This window comes from Adiantum capillus-veneris, chromosome 10 (genome assembly GCF_014529385.1).
Source record: "Adiantum capillus-veneris isolate H3 chromosome 10, ASM1452938v2, whole genome shotgun sequence".
NCBI classification, from domain to species: domain Eukaryota; kingdom Viridiplantae; phylum Streptophyta; class Polypodiopsida; order Polypodiales; family Pteridaceae; genus Adiantum; species Adiantum capillus-veneris.
Genome location: NC_140940.1, coordinates 105,487,593 through 105,500,532, shown reverse-complemented (window position 1 = coordinate 105,500,532; position 12,940 = coordinate 105,487,593). Strand labels below are relative to the sequence as shown.

Sequence of the window (12,940 nt, the reverse complement as noted above, 5' to 3'; positions counted from 1 at the left end):
GCACCCCCTCCCTCATCGCGTCTCACGCTGCAGATCTCACTCGCTACATTTTATATTAATTTACTATCGAGATTCCTCGCATCCCAACCTTGCCACTCACGAATTTCTCCCTTCCACGGGGTTTAAGTAAAAACCATGATATTTAATCTTACACTTCAAACCATCAGATTACCTTATTTCCAGAGCTAAAAAACACTCCAACAAAGAGGTTGGTTATCAATTGATTTTGCTCTGGTCTGTCGAAGGCGATAGCTTTTTAGGTAACATTTCATGTAGTCAAGTCTCTTTTGCGGGCGCGGAAGGCGCCTATAGCAGATTGAGCGTTCGAGCTAGTAATGGAGGCCGTAGGTGGCTTACGAGTCTCGCATTCGACCTCCCACATGCTTCTGAGTTTTTCCAATCCTGCCGTACAATTCAGGTGACACACACACACACACACACACACACACACACACACACACACCCCACCCACCTTCAACATTGTTTTTGGGGCTGGTTTATTGCTCACTCATGAACATAGTGATAACAGGCTTCTACATCTCCGATTGCCATCAGCAGGGGCATACAACAGATTCCATGTCGGTCAGTCTAGGCCTTCAATCACATGTACGCTTGATAGCGCATACGATGGAGGGACTGTAGGTATGCCTTCACAAACTTTTCTCCTAACGTGTTGCATTGGGAATGCAGATTGTAGCATTGTCATGCTAGAGTACAAATTCTTGAGTACTATTTTACATTGTCATGCTAGAATAGAAAAGTTGTGGGTGTCGTGGTACTTCCTTAAGAGGAGGGATTGCCTGAAAGGTTGATGCCAAGTTACTATGCCTGCTACATTTTCCTATGGGCAATATGTCTGATTTGTTGTTGGAGCACGTTGGTCCCGCCTTCACCCCTTCAAAAAGAAAAATAAAGGAAGACTGAAAAAGAACTAAAAGAGAAACCTTCTTTTGTATCCAATTCCATCTAACATCTGGCTATTCTGAGATGCTATCATCATTGGCCTGATCTAATATTCATGCTGAAAAGGCGGAATGGGGAAGCAATGGGTAATGACAGCCCTCTTTGCGTGTGGATATCTGCTTGGCCTTGAACAACTCGCTGTAGATTTTTCTTTGTATCTACTGGACAGCCCATGGGGTGGTAGAACTCCTCCTCTGGACCTTTTCTGAATCGGCAAGACAGAGAACCTACAAGGCAAAGTGAGAGAGGTGGAGGTGATCGGCCTCAGGTCAGGTTGCAATCGTAGATACACAACAAGAGAGACTCAAGAGGTTGCAAGAGATGAGAGTGATTTGGAGAGAGAAAGAGAATACTGCTCATGGGAGAGGGGGCTCAATGGAAACTCAAAACGCTGGCTATGCCTGTGTGACAGAATTACCAATGAAGTGGAGGCAAGGGGTCACCATAAGATTCAAGGGTGCCCCTCTTGTGCATGACATGGCTCTATGTGCCACATGTACATGCTATTATGTTTTCGGAGCCAAGGTTTGTCTATGTGGTATAGGGGATTATGTGCCAGCAATTTTGTGAGTGTGTCCATAGGATGTGCATGCATGGATAAGTCCATATGATTAGGTTTTCCAGTTTTGGAACCCTCTTGCATAAATGCTTTGTACATATGTTTGATGGGTGTTGCTACAATTCAATGGGCGTTTAGCAACACTAGCATGTAAATTAGGGCTAGAGGTACGTGTTCATTCATTTCGCAGGTCAAATGCGTGACCGGTTAGTGAGATACGGCCCGTCTAGTGTCAAACACGCACTTATGTGCATATTGCACAGTTTTAGGACAGCCAACTGACTAGCAAGCCATAGACAACCCACTTCTTGCGTTTGTGGGAGACTGATCTTCATCTGCTGTCCCTACTGCTTTTCAGCCCACGGTTGCCCTCCCCTTGCAGCCATTTCTGGCATACACTGGCAGCCATTGCCTCCTCCATCCGGCACCCCCCATCTGCTCTTTTGGATTTTGAGCCTTTGCTGCCCCATCCTCGCCGCATCGGATGCATTATTTTCAGCATTGCACAAAGTGTGAGCTGTTGCTTTTTTTGCGTCTTAGAGCTACTTTTTTGCAGCCAGCATTCAGCTCTTGAATCCTTTTAGATTGGGTGTGCAAATCAGCCCCATATCTACCTAGTGGTGGCCATGTGCAACCCACATCAAGCCGGATTTCATTGGCACATCAAATCAGCCCCGAGATGCGTCATTTCGAAGAGTGACCGTGGCTACATCATCCATCTGGTGATGTGGGGGTGTGTGACACATCCGCATCACCAACTAGTGGAAACCCCTTATACTTTGGAAGCCTACACTTGACATCATTGATGTCAAGTGTTGGCTTCCAAAGTGTATGTCAAGTGTAGCTAGTGCTCTTTCCCTTCTCATGTAAAAAAAGCTCTAGCTACACACTTTGTATCCAAGCATTGCCCCATCATTTGAGCCCACTTTATACTCATCATTTGCATTTAATTTGATTAATCTACTCTCGTTAGTGTTAATCTATCTCCCTAATCTCTTGTGATTAATACACTAACCTCACCATGAACGGCTCACTAACGTTTCTGCCATAGCCAATTCCTTTTCATGTGGTATCAGAGGCGATGGTTCACACCTAGGCCTATTAATCCCCTTATTTGATGACCGCTTAATAGCTTAATTAATTGCATTTTATCCCTTGCATTAGCATCCTCTAAAAAAACCTCATAATCACAAGCTCTTAAGCAAGCGTGGGCAAGTTGTTGGAAAGACCAATTGGCCATTAACCTTCTTGGTTAATGAGAATGCGGTTAGTGTGAGTAATTAGGATTTACTTGTCTCTCTTTAGCCTTGTTTCATGCTTATAAAGCTCAATTTTGAGCCAATTGAGTGCATTAGAAGTAGGCCATTCCATTTCCATTTCGCATAAATCCTTGTGTGGAGAGGAAGCACTCATCAAGAGCTATCCGTCGACTAGCATTTACTGTAATTGGATTCTATACGAGCAATTTATTGATCAATTAATCTAGCAAGTTTAGTGATTTTTTTTTCCAGCCCTTGTAAATCTGGAGATCAAGGGGTGTGTGTATGGAAGCTTTGAGCTTTTAAAAGCTTACCTAACTCTTGAAGCCTCACGGTGCTTTTTGGAATTTATCTTCTTAAGGCACAAGGTGGGAAACCCCAAATAAGAAGTCAAACCCTCAAAAGGCATCCACATTGCCCAAGATTGGCGGTCTACGTGTGGCTCTTTGCTCATGACGCTCACTGGTGCTATCTCTTCACTTGCACCAAGGTGATTGGTCGACTCCCCTAGTCTCTCGTGCCACGAACCTGATCTAGCTCTTCAAACCACTTAAAGCACCATTCACAAATCCGCAAGGGGCTACTCCCATGTTGTCTCTAGCCTTGTCTGCGACGAACAAAGCAGTTGCTCCCACGCTCCCAAAACCTTCAAGAGCCTCCAATCCCACAAGCACCAAAAGCCGCTCTTATCAAGAACACATTCCCATAGCCACATGGCTATGTGTAGATTGCCAAAGCTTTTTTCAGCTTCAAGTTCAATTCGAGGAAATTCAATGAGTGAAATCTTCAAGTGCAATGAGGCATCACCAATGCTCGTAGATTTGAAAATGCATGTAATATTTGTGTCTTGTGCACATGGCTCCGTGTGCCACGTGGACATGCTTCATCGACTTCCAGAGCCAGTTTTCCCCTTCTTCCTAGATAGGAGTGTCTAGAGTCCTAAGAGGATTAGTACCGGCAATTTTGTGAGCTTGTACGCAAGACGTGCATGACCGGACAAGTCCATTAGATTAGGTTCTCTAGATTTGGAACCCTCTTGCATAAATGGTTTGTATACGCATTTTGACAGATGTTATTACACTACGGTGGGCGTTTGGCATGACATGCATGTAGTTCTAGGTTAGAGGAATCCAACAAACCATTTCCTGCGTCGATCGGATTCTCCGGTGGACATCTAGATGCGTGACTGTTTCACCCAAACTGACACCCTCTAGCCTAACTTATTAATAAATCAATTTATTGATTTATTTGCTGGGTGTGGTGGACGGATTGCCCGACCTAAGCCTAAATAAACTCTTAAGGCCCATTCCTCACCTACAATGGGATGAGGATATCCTTCACTTGAAACAAGTTGCAGATTCAGAGAGCACTATGCCATAGCAGAGCCAATTTGCTAGCGTATTACAGGTGCTTGGCGTTCTGGAGATTTGTAGAAGTCCCAATGTTGTTGCAGTCCCTAGCCTAGTGATCCCTTCTTCTAGCCCTAGTGCGGCCCCAATTGCAGTAGATCAGCTAGCGTTTTCAGTTTTCAACCCCTCGCCGTCGCGGTGGTGGGAGATCTGCTAACGCTATCCCCTGCAGATGCGGTCCGGTCCTTCGGCAGCCCATTGAGCTCTCCCCTCGGCCATTCCCTCGCCGGCATCGAGTACTCCATTGCTGTCTATTATCGCCGTCATCAAGATCTGCATTGTCAGCCCTGCTCTATGCGATAGATCTACTGTGTTTGTTGTCGTAGATCTGCATTTTTCCAGTCAGCTTTCAGCCCTTCATTCCTCTCACATCGGGAGCACAATTCAACGCCAAATCTACCCCTTGGTGGCCATTTGCAATCCACATCGAGAAGGATCCAAAGGTGCATCAAATAAGCCTCGGAGGTGCCTCGTCTCGAGGAGTTACCGTGGCGAAAGTCATTATTCGAGTCAGTAGAGTCTGCATTGAGGTATTGCATTGTGTGTAAATTCCATTTACGTAATCTAAAGCAAATACCACATCGGCAACGGTGTGAGGGGCTCCTTGAGAGGGTTGGATGAACCCCATCGAGTGTCGCTCTTCTCTTCTCTCTCTTTCTCTCTCCCTTTACACATCTCTATTGCATTCCCTCAGCCCCTCTCTTCACAGGAAAGTAAAAGGAACCATCATTCAAGTAAAAAGGAATCACTAACGCAAGGAAAGAAAGAAAGGATTTTGTGGAAGTGTAAAACTAGATCTTCACCATTTCAGTTCCGCTACACTTGACATTGGAATCAGAGCTTTGAAGATTTTGCATTAATCCGCTAATCTACAAAAAGTTTATTTCTCTCGTGTTTTTGGTTGTGTTGGCAGCCCTTCGGTGTATACTCCCTCTCTTGGAACAGTAGACCTGCCATTGCGTGTAGATCCGTGCGCCTTGAGCATCGGAAAATAGCATCCAATTGTATAACCGGTGTTGCATGCGGGGTGCGTCGACGAGGGGGTAGATAGTCTTGTGAAGATTAGTCTCCGACCTTCCTTGAACCAAGAGCGGAAATCCTTGCATGGTCAAGATTCATAGCGGTATGGAGACCTCCACCAATCAAGAAGGCGAGCAAGTGCACCTATAGATCCTCCCCTAGCCCCTCCTCCTTCGCCACCAAATTCCATGGATGCCATGATGCACATGATGATGTGGCAAGACGAAGCTCGGCGACGAGCGTATGGATGCAGAGGAAGCATGCTGACTAGAGCGGGTGGCGGCCGAAGCCGAGGCTCGTAGGCTGGAGCGGGCAGTCATGCGTGATCTCATCACCACCTTGGCAGTGCGATCCGATATCCCGTCTTCGGAGCCCGATTATGAAAAGCTTGCCAAGACCATCGCGGAGGCAACCAAGGCTACACGGTTGGCCAATGACCCAATTCCCGAGAAGATCACATTCAATAAGTATGACGGTAAGACGAATGCTATTGTCATTTATTCTAGGTTGCATCAATTTACATCCTATTTTGCGGTTGTTAAAATGTCTGATAATAACAAATTTCTCTTCGCTTCCATGCATCTCACGGATGATGCCATTAGTTGGAAGGATGAGTGGATGGAGGAGGAGGAGGAAGCATAGTTACACGGAACGGGAAACTGGAACGGGGAACGGGAACGGGGGGGCTCCGGGATGTTTCCGGAACGGGGGCCCCTCGGGGTGGCGAAACGGGAACGGAGGCCGAAATGGTAGCCTTGAGGGAAAGGGAGAGGGAGAGGGAGAGAGAGCCTTGAGGGAGAGGGTGAGGTAGAGAGCTTGAGAGAGAGAGAGAGAGAGAGAGAGAGAGAGAGAGAGAGAGAGAGAGAGAGGGTTTAAAGCCCTTCTTTATATAGGAGAGGATGGAAATAACACCCCCCCAAAAGTTCAAAAAACCTGTCCCAAACTGTCATTTTTTAAAACTTTGGTGTTTCGGATTTGCCATTCCGCGTTCCGGATGCTGTTTCGGGCCTTGTTTCGGTTGTCGTTCCGGTTATGCTTGGGAAGGGGACGGCGTTCCAGTCCCGTTCCCGTTTCGAAGAGGCGTCGGGCTTGGGAACGCGTTCCAGGAATGGGAGGGCCCCGTTCCGCCCGTTCCGTGTTACACTAGGAGGAAGCCCACAAGCTACCCATTTCGAGTCTCTCCTCGTTCCCTCTCTCGAGCTTAGTCGGGAGGAGTTCAAGGAGGATCTAAAGACTCGCTCCACAATATCTGAAGCAATTGAAAGAGGATTTTCGGGCTTTGTCTCAACAAGGTAAACCTGTGATGTCGTATGCTAACCGTGTATCTCAGTTAGGTGGACAATTGCGAAAATGGGATGAGGAACGTTGGAGGCTTTTCTCTTTGGATTGGACCACTCGATCAAGTTTGATGTGGAAGCTTGTGATCCAAAGACATTGCAAGAAGCTATACGCTTGGCTCAACACCAAGAGATGAAGCACAACAAGGGTAAGCTTAAGATGGCCTTAGGTAATGGTAACTCTTCCTCTCATGACTCATCTAAGGACAAGGACAAGAATTTTAATGGGAATGGTAACAATAAAAAAAGAGCTCTTCCAATTCTTCTTCTCAATCTAATTCTCCATCTCAATCTCAATCAACGAGCGATAAATCTAAGGATAAGGGTAAGGAAAATTTGATAAACCTCAATTCACACCGAATAAAAAGACTGCTCAAGGAGTTTTAGGTGGTCAAGCACGTGAGGAAGAACAAGCATTGTATGCAAGGAACATAGGTGTTTTCTGTTAGGTGCAGCAGAATGATTGTTTGTGCTTTGCTCAAGATGAGTGCTCCGAACTGTGCTCAAGGGTTCCTTTTAGTTCTTATGGAAGGGAGAGCCTTCCGTTCTTAATGGTAAGTGCTATGATTACGAACAAAGTGAATGGACAATGTGCGTGCAAGTGAATGAGACTGAGAGATACGACACCGGAGACATTGTAAAACCCTCCTCCGAAGGCCCCACTCTCGTCGGCGAGAGTGGTCTACTTATGATTGCACAATCTGGTACAAATGGTATGCATGAGACTGATGCAAGTCTAGGCTATGTCGACGACGACGACGGTGATGACGAAGTCGACCTAAGGGCTGAAATCTGCAATCTTTCTACTGTTGTCCAAAAATGCTATGGGCTGAAATCTGCAAATCTTCTATCTACTGAATTCTGACTCTTATGTCGATGACGACGATGCGACGACGACGCGCTGAAAACGCAGATGCTGAAATCTGCGTTTTCCGGGTTGAAACTGTAAACCTTGCGGAAACTGACCGTGCGGCGAGGAACTGCTGCGGGAAGGTGAGATCTGCGAGGTTCGAGACTTGATCTGCGAAGTCTGACTGCTGAAAATTGAAAACGCTGATCCTAGGGCTAATTCTGTCGCGATAGATCTGCAAAACGTTGAGGTTGCTGGCAGATGCAAAAACACTAGGCTGATCTGCTGGGGTCTTGTCGCCGTGGCTCTGCAAATGCAAAACGCTGGCTGATTTGCGGAGGTCTGATCCAAAAACGCTAGGTTGTTGCTTGGGAGCAAAAACGCTAGGTCACTTGGGGGTTCTGCGGAGAAGGTGCCTGTTGAGCATGTGCTCCTGCTGCCTCTTCTGCCATTTAGTGCTAACTTGGGTTTGCTTATATACAAACTTAGCAAAATTGCCCTACCTACTTTTGTTGGAAAGTCACTTAAAAAATAATAAGTGAAAATACCAAAAATAGGGAAAATAGGCTAAATGCACTGGAAAATTCCCCTAACTGAATCGGATGGATTCTGAAGGGAATATTGATGATCATGCTGTGTGCAACCCCAGAGGATATGCATCTATGCTAAGTGACTAGGCATGCATGGTCTACGAATAGACTCACAAAAGTGCCAGATCACTTCTAAATCTAGATTGACTGGACCGACTGAACCCTGATCATGCTGTAGCTTGTCCACGGACACATAGGGTTGGATGTGTCACGTGACATTTTCATTGTCACGTATTAGGTCACATGAAAAGGGAGTGTCCTAAGAAAGAGTCTCACAAGGAAACCTCTATTGTGTCAACCTGACTCTACCTCTCAAGTAAATGGTATGAGTGTGGTAGAGCAAGAAGCTAAGTAGGAGGGGGATGAACTCATCAAATGTTATGGACATGTTAATGGTCAAAGGATCATTGTGTTGTTTGATTCTGGAAGCTCTCAAGATGTCATAAGATCTTTTGTGATACGTGCCCATCTTCAGACCATAGTTACCCGGAACGGGAACAAGGAACGGGAACGGGAGGGTCCGGAATGGGATAGGAACGGGGAGGAGGAGGGGGGGCCGGAACGGTCGACTAGAGTAAGGCTTGAACTACCTCCATTTAGCTTAGTCCCAAATAAACTCTAAACAACCCAAAAACTGTCCCCAAATCTACCTTCAAACCTATCCTCAAACTACACCAAATATGTTTCCCAAACAGCCCCAAATCTGTCCCCAAATGCCTACTTTTGCCCGTTTCGCCCCGCGTTTCGCCGTTCCACCTCATGTCCCCCCCGTTCCGGAACACCGTTCTAGTTACACCACGTTCCAGAACGGCGTTCCATTCCCGACTTCGTTTTGGGAACGGGACTCGTTCGGAACGCCGTTTTGGAACGTTTGGGCTATGTCCGCTCGTTCCCTATTACACTGCTTCAGACTTCTCCTATCTCCACCCTCCGGTGCATGGGTTCTGTGAAGGCATGGACGCTTCGATATTTCAAGAACTAAAGTTGATCATTCAACAAACCTTCACTTGTCGTTTTGTAGTCTCTAAACTTGCAGGATGTGATATCATTTTGGGCATTAATTGGTTTCGCAGGTTTGAGCCCATTATGGATTGGGAGAAGCTTACGTTTCTCATCAAAGATAATGTGTCGTAGCTTGTTCTCATTCGAGGCGAGAGCGGTATTCCCTCTTGTAAGGTGCAGCGGAATGAATGTTGTATTTTCTCAAGATTAGTGATCTTTATTGCTCAAGGTTCCTTTTAGTTCTTTTAGGGAAAGAGAGAGCTTTCCGTCTTGTAGAGTGCGGTGGTCACGAACAAAGTGAGTGGATATTGTGCGTGCAAATGAATGAGACTGAGAGGAGAGAAGAGATACGACACCGAGAGGTTTGTAAAACCCTCCTCCGAAGGCCCCACTCTCGTCGGCGAGAGTGGTCTACTTTGATTGCACAAAGGTGTACAATGCGAATGCAATGGACTGATGCAATGGGACTATGCCGATGACGACGACGACTTGATGGATGAAATCTGGGATCTTCTAATCGCTGAATTTGGGGACTGTTTTGGTGGCTGAAAATGACTGTTTTGGCTGCGTTTTCTTGGCTGAAAATGGGGGGAACATCTGCAACCGTCTAGGGGCTGATCTGCTACTGTGTCATAGGCTGAAAACTGCGAGAATCCAACTGCTGAATTCTGCGTTTTTGCTACTGCTGAGCTGGCGTTTTTGACAAGGCTGAAAAAACGCTTGCAATGATGCTGGCGTTTTTGTCAAGGGCTGAAAAACGTTGGCTGGGATGTATCTGCTGAGGTTGGAAACGCCAGGCAAGAGGACTTGTCGGCGATGGCTTGCTAGGAGGAAACGCCAAAGGGAAGGAGTGGATGGCGAGGGTCTACTGTTAAGGGGGGTACTGCTGAGAAGTTGCCTGTTGAGCCGGAAGCTCCTGCTGCCTCTTCTACCAGAAAGTGCTAACTTGGGTTTGCTTATATATTATCTTAGCAAAATTGCCCTACCTACTTTTGTTGGAAAGTCACTTAAAAATAATAAGTGAAAATAACCAATAAATAGGAAAATAGGCTAAATGCACTGGAAAATTCCCCTAATTGATGCTAATGGATTCTGATGGGAATTCCGATGATCATGCTGTGTACAACCAGAGGATATGCATCTAAGCTAAGTGACTGGGCATGCACGGTCTACGAATAGACTCACAAAAAGTGCTAGATCACTGCTAATCTAGACTGACTTGACTGACTGAACCCTGTTGTGGTGTAGCTTGTCCACGGACACATAGGTTTGGGATGTTTCACGTGACACCTCTCTCCCTCTCATCTCTCACATCTAGGAGAACAGAGAGCTACGGCGAGGAGCCCAAGCAGCGGCCATCTATGTTAACCCCACATCCAGGAACTTGGGTACTCCTGACAGGTATAGTGAAGGTTTTGTCAAGGTCAAATCCGTACTTTCCATTTCAAACAAATTTCAAACAATACTTTCCCAAACAATGCTCAAAAGTATCTACTATAAAACAACTCGAGAGTTCATTCAGGGCTTTGTTCAGGCAACTGAACTTTGAGGATGACTGGCTTGCCCTTCTGTATCATGGTGATGGTTCGGTTCCGAACCTGGAGAGTCGCATCATTCTTGTCGTGCCAGGGCATGCCCAAGAGAACATCACAATTGCCCAACTTCATAACGTGGAAATCAGCTTTTTCATGATAATCTTGGATAGTCACTGGAAGAGCACTAATGAGTGGTACCACTTTTTGAGGTTGCCCGGTGGCTAGCTCAGCTTCAATTTCTCCACCCTTTGCATCATAACCAAAGTGCATTTGCTTTAACAATTCTGGATGGATGAGAAATGAATTGTGTCGAGCATATGGCAAAGTCAACGGTTTGAAAGCCCTAATTTTCTCTGACCCAGGAGCTACAGAGAACTTCATCCATCCAGAATTCTTAAAGCAAATGCACTTTGATTATGATGCAGAGGGTGGAGAAATTGAAGCTGAGCTAGCCACAGGGCAAACTCAGAAAGTGGTATCGCTCATTGGTGCTTTTCCAGTGACTATCCAAGATTATCATGGAAAAGCCGATTTCCACATTATGATTATGAAGTTGGGCAATTGCGACATTCTCTTGGGCATGCCTTGGCATGACAAGAATGATGCGACTCTACAGGTTCGGAACTGAACCATCACCGTGATGGAGAAGGGCAAGCCTGTCGTCCTCAAAGTTGGTTGTCCGAACAAAACCCTGAATGAACTCTCTAGCTATTTTTTATATGTAGATACTTTTGAACACTGTTTGAGAAAGTATCGTCTGAAAATTTGTTTGAAATGGATGGAATCTGTTTTAAACCTGTCTTGGTGCCGATTTGAATTGTCTGAATCTGGTTTTAATATTAGTTTCAATGGTTGGTGATTTTTACTTCCGGCTGGAGTAGTGAGAAATGATGTTTGAGAATGCTCGTTCATACTCATGGCTGGGACCCTTGTGGTTATTTGCGTGTGGGGGGGGGGGGGGGGGGGGTGGTATTGAATGATTGAAAAGTGTTGTTTTTACTCATGGCCCGGACCTGGATGGTTATTTACAGGGGGAGTATTAAGAAGTCTGAGCAGTCGTTACTCTCAGCACCTCCGAACGATGCAGGTTGCGGTTTGGGGGGCGTTTGGTTGTAAAAGGCCTCTATATCTCATGGCCCGGACCTTTTTAGGTTACTTGCGGGAGGAGTGATGAGGGAGTCATTGAACAGCTCATGGCCCAAACTTGGAGTGTTTATCGGTGGGGAGAGTGTTCATCGGTGACTTTATGTTTCTTGTCTTGTAACATGCATATGTGAGCATTTGTGTTGCATTGTGATATGCGAATCCCTGAATATTCCTAATTGGATGAGATTGCTAGGTATGTAATTTTAATAACAATTTTCAAAATTGTGCAATTGTGCCAAAGTGCCCTGTCTGCTCTTTAATAGGACCGGTAGGCTTTGAGAAAAGCACATGCCTGATGCTCTGATACTACTGTCACAAGACGGGCACCACGTGCCAATAGAAAAGTGTCACAAACTGCTGACGTGTCAAAGCCCTGAAGAATGGAGCCAACTTGCAGATCCTGGCCGAGGGGCCTAAACCCTAAGAAGAAGAAGTCCTACCATCTTATGGGGACCCCGTCCGATGGGGCTCCAATGACATAAAGGAATTAAAAAGAAAGCAGGACCCACACACACACACAAAGGCTTGTGCAACCAGCTGATAACATGGCAGATTTTCACAATTTGCGCTGACAGTGCTGACGTGGCAGTTGTACGGAATTCCATGATTTATGCTGGTAGCTTTTTGGCATTGCTTTTGAACCAGAAGCTTTTGAGTTTGAAGGCTTTTCATGTAAATTGCTTTTGGGGCCTAGGGCCTTTAAATATGAGGCCATGAGCTCATTCTCTGGCATGCTTCCTGGAAAACGTGCAGAGTCTGGAGTGCCGGCTTGTATTGTGTTGATGCAATATGAAGAAATACCGAAAGGGATGCCAAGGTTTGGGGCCAATACTCTCTGGGGTGGAATTCCGCCACTCCGTGTCACGTGTCGTCTCTCTCTCTTTCTCTCAGTTCAGTTGTTATTGAAGTGCTAAAAGTCTGTTGAGTCTGTTCTTTTCTATTGTCACGCGGTGCCCGTCTTGTGACAGTGGTATCAGAGCATCAGGCGTGAGCTTTTATGAAAGCATACCGGTCTTACCAAAGAGCAGACAGAGCAAGATCGCACTTCCAAAGTTCATTGGCAATTTTAGCTTCGTGCTCCGACCCTTGACTTATTAGCCACTCCGTGTCGCGTGTCGTCTCTCTCTCTCTCTCTCTCTCTCTCTATCTCTTCAGTTGTTATTGAAGTGCTAAAAGTCTGTTCAGTCTGTTCTTTTCTATTGGCACGTGGTGCCCGTCTTGTGACAGTGGTATCATCGCCGCAAGAGGAACACTACCTGTCCAAGAGCTG

At 46.0% G+C, this 12,940-nt stretch overlaps 1 protein-coding gene across 2 annotated transcripts in view; it reads left to right on the top strand.

Annotated features, from left to right (window-relative positions):
• Positions 1 to 240: 240 nt before the first annotated feature.
• Positions 241 to 12,940, top strand: part of LOC147449409 (protein CHAPERONE-LIKE PROTEIN OF POR1, chloroplastic-like) — a 34,257-nt gene continuing 21,557 nt past the window's right edge. The window contains exons 1-2 of one of the 2 annotated variants that reach the window (XM_086521853.1): positions 241 to 418; positions 530 to 642. In XM_086521853.1, coding sequence (XP_086377979.1) covers positions 336 to 418; positions 530 to 642 — 196 coding nt within the window. In that variant the 5' untranslated portion in view covers positions 241 to 335. The remainder of the gene's footprint in view (positions 419 to 529; positions 643 to 12,940) is intronic. The other variant, XM_086521854.1, reaches the window with a different exon arrangement.